General features: G+C 48.8%; 1 protein-coding gene across 1 annotated transcript; it reads right to left on the minus strand.

Annotated features, from left to right (window-relative positions):
* Positions 1–11,692, minus strand: LOC137833984 (uncharacterized). Its single transcript, XM_068642052.1, has 3 exons — positions 11,321–11,692; positions 10,349–10,852; positions 1–120 (listed from the first exon to the last, which is right to left on the minus strand). Exons 1-3 carry the CDS (start codon positions 11,690–11,692, stop codon positions 1–3), a joined length of 996 nt encoding a protein of 331 aa, XP_068498153.1.
* Positions 11,693–15,888: the final 4,196 nt, after the last annotated feature.

The following is a 15,888-nucleotide window of genomic DNA, read 5'->3' on the forward strand; positions in this document are numbered from 1 at the left end:
CTAAACAAAGAACATTCCTGAAGCATCCCAAGGATTTGTCTCCATCAAATAGGGGGAGATTGTTGAAGATGGGAGCTTTGATGTATCAAATCCACATGAAGCCTGAAGCTGTGCTGCTTTCTAGGTTTGGGTTTAGATTAGAGTGTTTAGATTCTTTGTAGGATCAGTCCTTGAAAGCCTACACAAAGCTTGATTAAATATGTTTTAAAACAACTAAGTGTTTTTTCCAAGCAAAGGAGAAACAACCGATTGATTTTTCGAAATAATTGGTTGTTTGTCACTTAGCTGGCTGGAAGTTTTGAAACTGCTTTTTGAATGAGTTGTGTAATTGCTTGAGCCATTCAACCGGTTAAATTGTGGTTTCAACTGGTTAAATGTGTGTTTTCGTAACAGTATTTTGAAAACCTGTTTTAATTTGTTTTAGTGAAACAAAATTGCCTTCAACGGTAGCTTTTCAAAGGCTATAAATATAACTTCGTTTTCAAATCAAAAGAAACGAAAAAAATACAACAAGTATTCATTCAGATTTGAGAAAGAGTTTTTTAAAAAAAGCAAGAGTGCTTTCAAGCTTTGCTGTGTGGTGACAAGTGCTGATCATAGGATCTCGGGTTCTGTAAATCTAGGTGTTTTCTATCCTGTTTAGTATCTTGTAATTGTTCATACTACATACTGTTTGTTGTTGAAATCCTGTAAAGGCAGAGGGTGTTCTGTCTTGAGGTGTTTTGTGTGCAAAGGGGGTGATTAGGCTTTGTGGGATTCAAAGTCACCTCTTTATGGTGTATTCTTGTAATATGTGATTGATTGATAGTGGAACTCAGTGGTTTGACTGACAACTGGATGTAGCTCAGGGATTGAGTGAACCAGTATAAACTTTGTGTGTAAATCTCTCTTTCTCTCAAACTCTCAAACTGTTTGATATTTTCGCTGCTATAAACAATCGATTAAATCGTGACTTTAACTAGTTGAAATTCTGATAACTGTTTTGTTGGATTATTTGATTGCCTTCCTTAAGCGCTTATCTGAGGTGTTTGTTAAGCCATCAATTCTTACAGAAGGAAGTTGTACCGCCCTGGTAGTCGGAAGTGACGACGTGGCACCCAGCTACAGTGTAGGCGTGTTGACAAGGCGCCAGATCCGCAGAAGGGAAGGAAGTCGGGGGGCTCGTGTAGTCGCCAGTTATTAAGTTGGCGTGCTCCGATCTCCAGCATACCAGGCGATCGCCCAGTTGAAGATGAAGTCGCCAGATGGTAAACTCAGGCGACCAAGTGATTGGAGATCGCCAGAACAAGCACATCGCCGAAGATGAAGGTGGTGCAGATTATGAAGGCGGCCGGCGAGACCACAGGGAAGATGTACGAAGGCATCCCAACTCGCCATTTCCAGTAGAGATCGCACTCCCAAGTTAGCTATGCACTGGGCAGTACCATGCATAAGTAACTTAGCCAAATGGAAGATGGAAGCAGCGCCCAAGTCAAGGAGGCTCCAGATGATGGCACGTGTACGACTGGATGCGAGCCACGTGTCCGGATCTGTAACTGCCAGGAGAGAGAAAGTGACCAGGTATATAAGAGTTCTCAACGAACTTTCTGAGGTACGCACGTTCAGATTATACTCTTTACGCTTGCGAGTTCTAGAGCACACTGTGAGAGAGAACATTGCACGGTTCCTTGAGATTTCTTGAGCGTTCTTGCTCTCAGTATTTGGTGGTTCGGTCACTGACTTAGGCGTTGGAGTGCGATCGGCCGCAGGGGCGCCGCTCTGTTCTTTTGCAGGTTCTTGAGGTGGATCTTGGAGAAGGACGGACGTTTGAAGCGGTGCGCAAGTCGATCCTTAGACGAGGCAGTTTCTAGCGTTCTGGTCAACAGGCAGGATCATCAGGCGCCCATCGTGGGGCCGTGTAAAACTTGTTCCCATCCGCAGCGAGAGTCTTGGAGGTTTTCGTAGCTTTCTGTGTGGTTGTGTGCTGGTGCAACCGTTGTTCGCTGTTCATCTAGCTTTTGTTCAGTGTTTCTCACGTTTTCCACCGTTCGTTTGAGGTTTTGTTCGGTGAAGTGAGGTTTTCTGCTGTTTACGCGTGATTTGTTCAGTGGAGTTTGGGCTCTTCGATTTGTTCGATTTTTTCGTGGAGGAAGCGGTGGTTTCTGGTGGAGTTGCAAGTTTCTTTGAAGGTTTGCGGTGTTCTTGAGTTTTCTTGCGGAGTTTCGCACAGTTTCTTCCGATTGATCGCTGAATCGATCGTAGCTGAAGTAAGTGTTGTTCGCTGCATTCTGTGATTCGCTAAGTTCATGAGAAAAATGAGAAGCAATCGTTCAAGCCCCGTGGCGCCTGTCGCTGCTGAAGGCGACGCCGCCATGACCATGGCGCAGATGGTAGATATTATGCGCTCGTTGCAGGCGACTGTGGAAGCCTCGCGCATAGAGCAGGCGCGAATGCATGAGGACCTGGCCGCCTCTCGGGCCAGGAATGATGAGCTTACCAAGGTGACTGAGGAGCTGCGTCAAGCTCTTCAGGAGCAGCAAGGGCGTCCTATTGCTGAAGAGGTCGCGCCGTCGTCGCCACCTCGTGTTTTTCCTATGCCTTTCACTCAGGCGATTACTGACACGCCTATTCCTACGAGCGTGGTCCCTGTCAAGGCTGTCTTTACCGGCGTGGAGGATCCAGAGGCTCATCTAACCACGTTCCATACGCAGATGATGCTGTTGGGAGGGTCAGACGCCGTGTATTGCAAGATGTTCGTGAGCACGCTCCTGGGAACGGCGTTGGAGTGGTTTGTGAGCCTACCTAACGGTCACATAACCAATTTTCAGCAGTTCTCGAAGGTTTTCGTCGAGCAGTACATCGTGAACAAGGAACCGCCCAGGGTATCTTATGATTTGTTTGATATAAGGCAGTACCAGGGAGAGTCCCTCAGAGACTACCTGAATCGCTTTGGAGCGCAGATGGTCAGATCGCCGGCTAAAGATGAAGAAATGCTGGTCTATGCATTCAAGAAGGGCGTGCTGCCAGGACCATTCTGCGAGGCCTTGATCAGGGCTCACCCTGCAACGTTTGCTGAGGTCAGGCGACTTGCGGTGGCTCACATCGCCGACGAGAGTGAGGTCGCCGAGAAGAGAGGGAGCGTGGCTCCCGCTAGGCCACGCGCCCAGACCAGGATCCAGCCGCAAAGGGTGCTGGAGACAGCGGCGGCGGCCAGGAAGGACCAGAGGACTCGCCATCCTTATGATAGGAGGAACAAGGGGAGGGGTCAGGGACGCCAGCAACCAGCACGCCGGGAATACAATCGCCCGCCTAAGCACAAGTTTGTTATGGGATTGGCGGACCTGATCGCCATTCCCAATATATCTGCTAGGTTGAAAGCGCCTGAGAAGGTGGGCGACAAGGTGCTGGGACCAAAGCCAGACGCCTGGTGTGAGTTTCACCAGGGCTTTGGCCACACTTTGGACTCGTGTTTGTCCTTAGGGTATCAGCTCGATGATCTGGTTAAGAGCGGGTTCCTAAATGACTATCTGCTGGATAGGAGGACGGGGGGAGCGTCGAGTTCCCAGCCAGTAGGTGGAGAAGCCCAGCAGCACGAGATGCCTATCCACGGGGAGATCCACACCATTGCAGGAGGCTTCTCAGGTGGTGGATGCACCGCATCGCAGAGGAAGAAGTACGCGAGGTCGGTGATGACAGTGGATATGTTTGAAGATCACTCGCCGGAGGTGGACATTACGTTCACCAAGCAGGATCTTCGTGAGGTTGTGCCCCATGACAACGATCCCATAGTCATTTCGTTGATTACGGCGGGAAGGAAGGTCCACAGAGTTCTGGTGGACTAGGGAAGCTCGGCAGACGTGATGTTCTGGCCGACTTTCACGCAGCTGGAGTTGCCCCTTGACCAGCTAAGGCCCTATGGAGGGTGCCTGTATGGGTTCGCTGGTGACTAGGTGGAGGTCAGGGGGTACATTGAGTTGAGAACCACGTTTACAGATGAGGCTGGGTCGAGGACGGAGAAAATTAAGTACCTCATTGTAAACGCTCCTTCAGCATACAACATCCTGTTGGGAAGGCCCACGCTTAACAGGATAGGCACTATACCGTCGACTCGGCACATGAAGGTGAAGTTGCCGTCTATGGAGGGGGTGGTGATCACGATCAAGTCTGATCAGAAAGAAGCAAAAAAGTGCTATGAGAATAGCCTGAAAAACAAGAGATCAGTGAGTTATGTAACAACCACCCCACCTCCCGGTGTGAAGCCCAGATTGACGGTAACAGAAGAGACCGCCGGAAGGGACGTGGAGATGGTGGACGCTGAGCTGGGGGAGGGGAACGCTGGTCTGGAGGAGGAAGAGGCGCGGAATCGCCCTGAGGAAGCGAGAGAGCAGGGAATCGCCAAGGCGGTGATCGCCAGAGAATCCAGGCCAAAACCTGTCGAGCAGTGGCTCGAGAAAGAGATCGGGGGAAAGATCTTCAAGCTGGGAAGATCTCTGGAGGTCGAGCTCCAGGACCAGATCGCCAAGGTGATTGAGCGGCATCTGGACGCGTTTGCATGGTCCACTTCGGACATGCCCGGGATTGATCCCGACTTCTTGTGCCATCATCTGGCGATGGACAACTTGGTGAGACCAGTGCGACAAAGAAGAAGAAAGTTCAACGAGGAGAGGAGGCAGGCGATTAGAGATGAAACACAGAAGCTCCTCGCTGCAGGCCACATCAGGGAGGTTCAGTACCCTGAATGGCTGGCAAATGTCGTGCTGGTGAAGAAGAGTAATGGGAAATGGCGCATGTGCGTCGATTTCACTCACCTGAACAAAGCTTGCCCAAAGGATTCGTATCCTTTACCAAGTATAGACGCCCTGGTGGACAGTGCTGCAGGGTGTAAGTTGCTGAGTTTCCTGGATGCCTTCTCGGGGTATAATCAGATCAAGATGCATCCCATGGATGAAGAGAAGACAACCTTCATGACGGAGAGATCGTGCTATTGCTATAAGGTGATGCCGTTTGGGCTGAAGAACGCGGGGGCCACGTACCAGAGGCTGATGGATCGAGTACTTGCACCGATGTTGGGAAGGAACGTGCAAGCGTACGTCGATGACATGGTCGTGACCTCGCCGGAAAAGAGCAAGCACGTTGCCGACTTGGAGGAATTGTTCACAACGATCGCCAAGTTCAGATTGAAGCTGAATCCAGAGAAATGCATTTTCGGCGTGGAAGCTAGGAAGTTTTTGGGTTTCCTCTTGACTGAAAGAGGCATAGAGGCCAACCCTGATAAGTGTGCCGCCATCTTGGCGATGAGGAGCCCAGCTACGGTGAAGGAGGTTCAACAGCTAACAGGTCGGATGGCAGCCCTGTCTCGCTTCGTGTCAGCTAGCGGAGAGAAGGGACATCCCTATTTTCAGTGCTTGAGGCGCAATAACAAGTTTGCCTGGACGAAGGAGTGCGAGGAAGCCTTCGTCAAGCTGAAGGAGTATCTGGCGAGCCCGCCGGTTTTGTGCAAACCGCTGGTGGGGATCCCTCTCAGGTTGTATTTTGCTGTAACTGAGAGGGCGGTGAGTGCGGTGCTCGCCCAAGACCAAGATCAGGCACAAAAGCCTATTTATTTTGTTAGTAAGGTGTTGCAGGGCCCCGAAACGAGATATCAGGCCCTGGAGAAGGCTGCGCTGGCTGTGGTGTTTTCGGCGAGGAGGTTGCGCCACTATTTCCATAGCTTCACCATACTGGTGATGACTGACCTGCCCATCCAGAAAGTTTTGAAGAAGCCCGACGTTGCGGGAAGGATGGTGAAATGGGCAGTGGAGCTGTCAGAGTTTGACATCAAGTATGAGCCCCGAGGCCCGATCAAGGGGCAAATCTTTGCAGATTTCGTGGTCGAGCTCTCGTCTGAGGCGACACGAGTTGAGGGGGACGGCTTCCGTTGGGTACTCTCGGTGGATGGATCGTCGAACCAGCAGGGTAGCGGTGCTGGAGTCATTTTAGAAGGGCCCAATGGCGTGCTGATCGAGCAATCTTTGAGATTTGCCTTCAAAGCCAGTAACAATCAAGCAGAGTATGAGGCGCTGATCGCCGGAATTTTGCTGGCCAAGGAGATGGGAGCTAGGGTGCTGATGGCTAAGAGTGACTCACTGCTAGTCACAGGGCAAGTAACAGGCGAGTTCCAGGCTAAAGATCCACAAATGGCGGCCTATCTGGAATATGTGCAGGAGTTGAAGAGTTCCTTTGCCTCCTTTGAAGTAGTGCATGTGCCCAGAGAGCAGAATGCCCGAGCTGACTTGCTAGCTAAGCTCGCCAGTTCAGGCAAGGGGGGTAGGCAGAGGACGCTGATTCAAGAAACTCTGAAGACGCCGAGAGAATTTGTGGCAGATCACCTGGTCCTTCAGATAAGCAAGTCGACGGAGAAAGCAGCGAGAAGCCATAAGTCCCTGACGCAAGAAACTCTGAGATCGCCGAGAATTAGAGCATGTCGGGGAGAGAAGGTGAACGTGATGCAGGTCTGCGCTACCCATGAGCCAGATACTTGGATAACACAGTACAAGCGGTGCCTGGCAGATGGCCTTCTCCCACTGGATCCGACTGAGGCTAGGAAGGTAAAGAAGAATTCTAGCAAGTACACCCTGATTGATGGCGATCTGTACAGGTTTGGGTTCACTCACCCGCTCCTGGAATGTATACATGGCGAGAAGTGCACGAGAATCATGGCGGAGCTCCACGAAGGTATATGCGGAAGCCACGTCGGGGGCCGAGCTCTGGCCGCGAGGACTCTCCGTGCAGGCTACTACTGGCCAACGATGAAGGAAGACTGCAAGAAGTATGTGCAGTGTTGCAAACAGTGCCAACAGCACGCCGATTGGCACAAGGCGCCTCCCGAGGAGTTGAAGTCGATTTACAGCCCTTGGCCGTTTCATACGTGGGGAATCGACATCCTGGGACCTTTCCCGCTGGCGATCAGGCAGATGAAGTACTTGGTGGTGGCAATTGAGTATTTCACCAAGTGGATCGAAGCAGAACCAGTGGCCCAGATCACCGCACACAAGATCGAAGGTTTCGTGTGGAAGAACATTGTGTGCCGGTTTGGTGTGCCCAAGCGCCTGGTGTCGGACAATGGGACTCAGTTTGCAAGTCACCTGTTGAAGAAGCTTTGCGAAGGGGTGGGAATTCAACAAGTGTTTGCATCCGTCGAGCACCCTCAGACAAATGGCCAGGTGGAGTCAGCCAATCGGGTGTTGATGAGAGGATTGAAGAGGAGGCTCGAGAAAGCCAAGGGAAGCTGGGCTGAGGAGGTACCCCGTATAGTCTGGGCGTACCACACCACCGAACAGTCAGGAACCCATGAGACCCCGTTCAGCTTGGTCTATGGATGTGATGCAATGATTCCAGTGGAGATCCAGGAAAGTTCGCCGAGATTCCAGAACTTCGTAGAGGAAGACTCGAATGAAGAGAGAAGGCTGAACCTGGATCTACTGGATGAGGTCAGGGAAGAGGCGAGACTGAAAGCTGAGGCGGTGAAGAGAAGGATTGAACGAAGGTACAACTCGAAGGTGATGCCAAGGCAGTTCGGAGAAGGCGACCTGGTGATGAGGAAAGCCCACCAGTACGAGATGGAGAATAAGCTGTCGCCTAAGTGGACGGGACCGTTCAGAATAACCGAGGCGCTCGGGAACGGCGCCTACCGCTTAGAGACGCTGGAAGGAGGGGCGATTCCTCGCACCTGGAACGCCACGCACCTGAAGTTGTACTATAGTTAAGAGCTTTGTAAGTAAAGACAAACACAAAAGTTATATTACAATGTCTCTGATAAAACAGTCTGAAGGGGGCACTCTTTTTTCCCTAAGGAGGGTTTTTAATGAGGCCACCCAATAAAAGAAGAGTTTTCGAAGTATAAGGCGTTTTCAGATTGCATTCTTGCTGTTTTCCAAAAAGTTTTGAAGAAAGACCTTGTCACTTATACGTGATTTAAGGCAAGTAAAGATATATTGCAGGCTTTCTAAAAAAGTTTTAAGCCCTCATCGTCCTTCGGCGATTGGAGGCACCAGTTAAAGCTAAAGTCCTCATCGTCTTTCGGTGATCGGAGGCACCAGTTAAAAGACCTCAACGCCCGTGTGCGTTCCGAGGCAGGTTAAAGACCTCCTCGCCGTCGAGCGAGTGCAGGCGAGCAAGAGTAACAGTCCTCAGTGTTTCTGGGGGCGAGAAGATGTAACCCCTGGGGCAATGTAGAGGCACCAGTAAAAGTCCTCAGTGTTTCTGGGGGCGAGAAGATGTAACCCCTGGGGCAATGTAGAGGCACCAGTAAAAGTCCTCGGTGTTTCTGGGGGCAAGAAGATGTAACCCCTGGGGCAGTGTAGAGGCACCAGTGAAAAGTCCTCAGTGTTTCTGGGGGGGGAGGAGATGTAACCCCTGGGGCAATGTAGAGGCACCAGTAAAAGTCCTCAGTGTTTCTGGGGGCGAGAAGATGTAACCCCTGGGGCAATGTAGAGGCACCAGTAAAAGTCCTCAGTGTTTCTGGGGGCGAGAAGATGTAACCCCTGGGGCAATGTAGAGGCACCAGTAAAAGTCCTCGGTGTTTCTGGGTGCAAGAAGATGTAACCCCTGGGGCAGTGTAGAGGCACCAGTGAAAAGTCCTCAGTGTTTCTGGGGGGGGGGAGGAGATGTAACCCCTGGGGCAATGTAGAGGCACGATTTAAAGACCTTCTCGCCTATGAGCGAGTTCAGGCGAGTTAAAGACCTTCTCGCCTATGAGCGAGTTCAGGCAAGATAAAATCCTTCTCGTCTCGAACGAGTTCAGGTATGGTGTAGAGGGTGGAAGAAGTTCTGAGGGTGGCTAAGGTAGGTTCGAAGAGAACGCCTAGCCACCCGGTCTCTTGCTCTGAAGAACAAGGAGGTAGAGAAGGATCCGAAAGGCGCCTCTACCCCCAGATGAAAGAACAATGGCCAAGTTGTGAAGGCAGGAAGAAGCTGGTGTTGCCAAGAGTCTCTGGTGACCAGGAAACGTTCAAGCAATGGCGAGAAGTCAAAGACCCGTTTTGATGAAGCAGATCGGGTGTAGCGACGTTATAAAGCCAGGGGTTGAGTTAAAGTCCATTGCTTGAAGTATCATTTTACGCTAAGGTTCATTGCCTTAAGTTTACGAGTTGTTAAATGTGATTATTATTCGAGGTTGAGATGGTTCGAAACAGCTATGTACAAGATCGTGCCTACGAGATTACTAAGTTATTTCTTTGAAGTAAATCACGCAAGGAAAGTTAGAGGTAGACGAAGAGGTTACAAGAAGAAATGCAAAAGTAATTTCATTAAGTAAAGTATCAGCTCAAAAATACATGTACAAGAAAATACGAGTTTATTACAGAATTATATACAAGGGAAAGGCACGAAGGTAGCAGATGGAGAGAATCGATTAGTCTTCAGCGGGAACCACTTTTCCATCCACTACCTCGTTATCAAGAGACACCATGCTGAGGTCCAGGTCGGGGAACAAGCAGGCAAATTGTTCCCGCGCAGCTTCGAATCCAGCAGCCAGAATTTGAGCAGAATTCAGCTTGAGTTCTTCAATCTGCTTCTGAAGTTCCTCAATCCATTTCTTGAGATCTTCAGTTTGTTCTTTCAGCTCCTTATTCTGCTGCTCCAGCTCTTCAACTTGCTTCTTGAGTTGTTCATTGGTTTCTTGAGCCTGGAGAAGGTCTTCAGCAACCTTCTTGGATTCTGCTTGCGCTTGTCCCAATTCGGTAGCGAGCTCCCCTTTTTCCTTGTTGGCTTCGGCGAGCTCAGCCATGGCGTCATCCCTCGCCTTTTCCACCTTTCCAAGGAGGGTCTCTCGGTCGGCTGACCTTTGCTCCAATTTCTTCACCTTGGCGGCGTCAGTTTTGATGAGAGCCTCCAGGTCAGCCACCTTGACGCGATAAGGCACAATCTTGCTCTCCAGTTCAATCTTTTCTTGAGCCAGTTGCTGCACCTTATGGCGGAGATCAGTGGCCTCCTTGCGCACCAATCTGAGCTCGGTGCTCATTGCGTCTTCTACTCGGGAGTGCTCAACCTCCGCGAGTGTCAAGTTGAAGGACAACTTCTCCACCTCAACCCTTATGGTGCTATTCTCAGTTCTAAGGTTGAAGAGGTCGTCCTGGAGTTTCCTGGTGGAACTCTCCACAGCTCTGGTTATGATGGTGGGGATGTCTTCTGCTATCGTCTTCAGCTTGGCAGAAAGAGGCTCCCACATCCTCGTAACCTCAAGAGGAAGGTTTGCTGCTTGGAGAGGCACCAGGTGCGCCTGTTGTTGGTTTTCGTCGCCACCTTCTTTAGTTGGTGCTTCAGTATGCGCTTCTGGGCGTGGTGGCGACGTCGGGGATTCGGTGATTAGAATTGGAGAGGTATGAGCAACCTCATCCCCGATTGGAGCAACCCCTCCAGCTGATACATATGGCGTGGAGGCGCTCGGGGGGTCCTCCATGAAGTTTGGCTCGGCGGCCTCAGTTTCAGGTGGTGCGGATGCCAATGGAATGGCTTGGACAGGTGAGGCAGGAGCTGGTGCAGATGGCAAGGTTGGAGGTGGGGCAGGCGTAGATGGTGGCGTTGATGTGGGAAGAGGGGGTGGTGCAGGTGGTGAAGAAGGTGCCACCCTCTTCCTCTTCGTAACGAGGCCATCTTCAGTGGCCTCGTCATCCTCCTCTTCCTCCTCGTGGATTACCTGGGGAGCTTTCCTCTTAGGCCTTTTAAGGACAAGCTTTTTGCGATGCGCGGCGGGTTGGACGTCGGAGGGAGCTGGGCCCTTAGGTGGTGATCGGCCCTGTACGGCGGCGATCTCTACCACCGAATTTGGTACTGTTTGAGAGCCCGTCGCCAACCCGTGGGTTCGGGCGAGCGCCCTCAATTCAGCGAGCATACCCTTGCCCAACATGTTATCTGCATATAGCGAAAATGCATGGGTTAACTCAGAGAGAAAATAAGTGCATAAGGCAGGATGCAGCAAAGCAGATGATCGGTGGGCTTAAATAAAACCAAAGTCTTGCGCATAACGCACAAGACGCTCAGAAACAGTTAAACAGAAGCAGTACTAAAACAACAGTTTAAATGTTCTAACCTATTCGAATTTCGAGTTGGTCCTCGAAGAACTCGAAGCAGATCAAGGTGGTGGTGAGAGAAAGAGAAATACATCTACGGATGCGGGCAACCCCAGATGGTCGCACATCACTTGGAACGCTCGCACAAACGCCCAGCTGTTGGGGTGAAGCTGGGCGGCGGCGATGTTGAGCTCGGTGAGGAGCTCCCTCTCGAAGCGGGTGAAGGGAAACCTGAGTTTCACCTTCGTGAATAAGGTTGTGTAGACGAAGCAGAAGGGCCCGTCGTTGCTCACCTTGTCATCGGCGCAGACCGGCAGCTCGGGCGGGCAAGGTAGCACTGTCAGCTTCTCGTCGTGCTCCTTGTGAAACGTTTGGTGAGGTTCGTTCCCCTTCGTCAACCGCAGAACTGCCCCAACAGTGTTCACGGAAGACGTTTCTTTCAGCAGGGTCGAGTTGGCCCAGGGGTACAATGTTTTGAAGTTTGGTGGGGGAACAGAGGCTCCTCCGGTGACAGGTGGGGTGGCCTGGGCCGGGTTGGGGCGTGAAGGTGCAGGCCTTTCAGCCTGAGAAGATGAAGCATCGCGCGCTCGCGGTGGGTCGCGTGCTTGTGAAGAAGGGTTTCGTGATGAAGGAGGTGGATTTGGGGTGATCTTGGAGCGAGTCATGATGGAAGCTGCAAAGGAAGAAGACAGGAAAAGGCAATCAGGACTCGTAGGGGCTAACTCTAACCATGAACGAAGGGTGAAAAGACGAACGAACGAAGGTTCGTTGCAACAAAGATAAAGCCCTAAGTTACGAAGAAGGAGAAATAGCAAAATCAACCCACAACGTATGCACCAGACAGTTACAGGATGATGCGAATCGGTTAAAATGCAGTAAAACCCAGCAGAAGAAGGAAAGGAAGTACCTTTTTATGATCAGGAAGGCGATGAAGAATGTTGGTGATTCGGGAAGTTGAAGAACGTCGAGAGCTTTTTTCGCAGAAGAAGGTTGGAGCGTTCGAGAATACGAAGAAAAGCGATGGAACAGTGGAGCGAAAATGGGTTTAAGGGTTTTTCGAAATGGGTTTGGGAAGCGCAAACGTTAACCGAAGGTAACCGTTGATGAAGCCACGTGTCGAGCGATGGGTGAGGGGTTTGGTGGAGCGTCAGAGGAGCAGAAGGTACAACCGCTTGAAATTCCGCGCCAGTGCCACGTAGATCGGTATTGGCGTGACTCTTTTAGTCTTTTCGCTGGACAAGTCTTCGCTTAAGACTGGGGGGCTTGTGTACCGCCCTGATAGTCGGAAGTGACGACGTGGCACCCAGCTACAGTGTAGGCGTGTTGACAAGGCGCCAGATCCGCAGAAGGGAAGGAAGTCGGGGGGCTCGTGTAGTCGCCAGTTATTAAGTTGGCGTGCTCCGATCTCCAGCATACCAGGCGATCGCCCAGTTGAAGATGAAGTCGCCAGATGGTAAACTCAGGCGACCAAGTGATTGGAGATCGCCAGAACAAGCACATCGCCGAAGATGAAGGTGGTGCAGATTATGAAGGCGGCCGGCGAGACCACAGGGAAGATGTACGAAGGCATCCCAACTCGCCAGTTCCAGTAGAGATCGCACTCCCAAGTTAGCTATGCACTGGGCAGTACCATGCATAAGTAACTTAGCCAAATGGAAGATGGAAGCAGCGCCCAAGTCAAGGAGGCTCCAGATGATGGCACGTGTACGACTGGATGCGAGCCACGTGTCCGGATCTGTAACTGCCAGGAGAGAGAAAGTGACCAGGTATATAAGAGTTCTCAACGAACTTTCTGAGGTACGCACGTTCAGATTATACTCTTTACGCTTGCGAGTTCTAGAGCACACTGTGAGAGAGAGAACATTGCACGGTTCCTTGAGATTTCTTGAGCGTTCTTGCTCTCAGTATTTGGTGGTTCGGTCACTGACTTAGGCGTTGGAGTGCGATTGGCCGCAGGGGCGCCGCTCTGTTCTTTTGCAGGTTCTTGAGGTGGATCTTGGAGAAGGACGGACGTTTGAAGCGGTGCGCAAGTCGATCCTTAGACGAGGCAGTTTCCAGCGTTCTGGTCAACAGGCATGATCAGAAGCCAAATTGAAATTGGAAGAACAAAACAAGAACATAAACACAAAGAACAAAGGTGTAATGGAAAATGGAAGAAGAGATGAAGGAAAGAAAGCTTATGATGGTGGATAAGAGAAGAACACGCTACTCAGAGTGTGGATTCTCCAAGATAAGTGTGGAGGGTCGCCACTTGAAGAGCTTTCAACTCTCAAAAGATAAGACCTAAGCTAGAGCATACAAGCCTCATACAATTTGTGCATAGTTTTTCTTCTATATCAAATTTCAACATGAAGATACATGGAGTAAGGCACCCTATTTATAAGAATGGGTGCCTTGGAAAACAAGATGAGCAAGGATATGATGGTAAATGTGTGAGAGGGTTGTCTTTGGGGTTTGACTAAGTCAAAACCACACCTTAGGCTACTTCTTCTAGAAACTAGGTCAAAAACAAGCTAAAATGATAACTATACACCGCCTATCATGCTAAAGGCACATATTCTAGCCTATCTTGCTATTTTAACCCCTAAAGTAAGCCAAATTTATTTACAACTTGTTTTATTCTTAAGAAGACCAAAAGGAAGAACATTTGATGTTCTGGTCTTTGTCCATTTCTCCATCTGGTAAGGTGTGCTAGATCCTTGGTGGGGTCTTCATTTGAAAGTTGAGATGACCTTTCATAGTGTGAATGGTAATTTGAGTCTTTGGTTATCTCCTTGTTGGCTTGGATTGTATCATGATGGCTTCTATAACTCAACTTGGAAGGGTAAAAATCAATTTTCAAAATAAGATAATCCTTCCAACTCCTATAAAGAATCCACCTCACAAAAATAACATCCTTCTTCTTCTAGGACAAAATCGCGAACCAAAACCTCAAGTACTAAATGTTTTAAATGCTTAGGTTTTGGGCACATAACTGCCAACTCTCTAACAAAATGAACTATGATGGTTAAGGGGGGGATAGTCGTAAGTGACCATAGTGATCAATCTTCTCGGTCTAACTCCCCTTCCCCTTCAAAATCCCCTAGTGAAAATGAATATGAATTTCCTTGTGAAGGTGACTTATTGGTGATAAGGCGAATGTTGGGAACAATTCCAAAACATTTGGATTACACACAAAGAGAAAATAATTTCCACACCCGCTGCCTTATCAATAACAAGTTATGTTCAATGATAATAGACTGGGCTAGTTGTACTAATGTGGCATGTACAAGAGTAGTGGAGAAACTTGGATTACCCACTATCTCATACAAAGCCCTATAAACTTCAGTGGCTTAGTGCCAAAGGAGAAATCATGGTAAATAAACAAGTCCTCATAACTTTTGCTATAGCAAAGTATCAAGATGAGGTTTTACGTGATGTTGTACCAATGGAAGCAACACATATTCTTTTGGGAAGGCCTAGGCAATATGATAGACAAGTTCTACATGATAGCCTGACGAACAAAATGTCTTTTAACTTCCAAGGGCACAAGGTTATCTTAAAACCCCTTTCTCCCAAAGAAGTTCACGAGGACCAAATAAAAATGAAAAACAAAAGAGAAAATGAAAAAGATAACGAAAGAACAGATAAACTAGGTCATAATATATCACCTTACACTACAAAAACAATCATGTTGACCCGTGTCGGACTGCAAACTGTACCTCCAAGGTGTTCTTCTTCCTTCTCTTTTTCATTACCCAATAAATCTAAATAGTTGATAATTGGGACATTGAAGTTTTGGGATGAAATTCAAACCCCTCCTAAATGTTCTCACCTTCTAAGAGGATTTTCATAAAAAAGTTCTTTCATCCCCAAATATTCTTTCCCAACATGGCTTGTATCTAGAACTTCCCCTTTTGAACTCCCCACGCTTCAAAAACATGAGTTTACTTCACATACCACAATTCACAATATCTTATTTGTGAACAAACTGACTATGTTATCTGCGGGAGTTCTAAATTCAAGGTCGAATTCTCTCCAACTTGAGGGGCATGATATACTCCAAGAAGACAAACATATGACCAAGGACTCAAGAGACAATTCACACGGTGAGTAGTCATCTCAGCAATTAAGTTAAGGCCCCAACAAAGAATCGACAAACCTTAGCAGAAGAAGAACGGGGCATACACCAGAACATCAACTATTCTTTCTTCTGGTCTTCTTAAAAATAAAAACATGTTGTAAATAACTTGGGCTCACTTTGGGGTCAAAATAGTAGAATAGGCTAGAGTAGGTTCAATTAGCATAATAGGGGGTGTATTTATCATTTTAGCTTGTGCCTAGTCCATTAGGGTTAGAATGTAGCCTCAACTTCTGGAAGTTATGCCTAATGGATGGTTTTGACCATGGTCAACAACACCTTAGGCAACCCTCTCCCCTTCCTTTTCTACCCCTCACTCATCTTGCCCTCCAAGTCTCTCCTTCCTATATAAAGGGTGCCTTCCTCCATGTATTTACACATTGAAATTTTAAGTAAAGAAACTCTGCTTGAGTGAATTGAGAGTCTAAGTACTCCTTTTTATCTGGGTCTTATCTTGGGTGGGTAGTATCCTAAGTGGCAGCTCTTGCATCACTCATCTTGGAGTCCCTCTGCTCCAAGTGGCGTGAATTCCCTTTCTAATTCATAAGTTCTTTTCATCCCTTCATCTTTTTCCTTCTTTATTTGTGCCATTATCCATTTCCATTTCATGTTCTTTAATGTTCCTTTCATTCGGTCATTATTTATCATTTTAGTCTTGTTTCGTTTCCTCTTTTATGTTCTCTTCAATTTCACACTTTTGCATCATTGTCACCATATTATTGTGTTTTTCTCTTTGTCCTT

The sequence above is a fragment of the Phaseolus vulgaris genome, chromosome 5, assembly GCF_000499845.2.
Source record: "Phaseolus vulgaris cultivar G19833 chromosome 5, P. vulgaris v2.0, whole genome shotgun sequence".
Classification (NCBI taxonomy): Eukaryota; Viridiplantae; Streptophyta; class Magnoliopsida; order Fabales; family Fabaceae; genus Phaseolus; species Phaseolus vulgaris.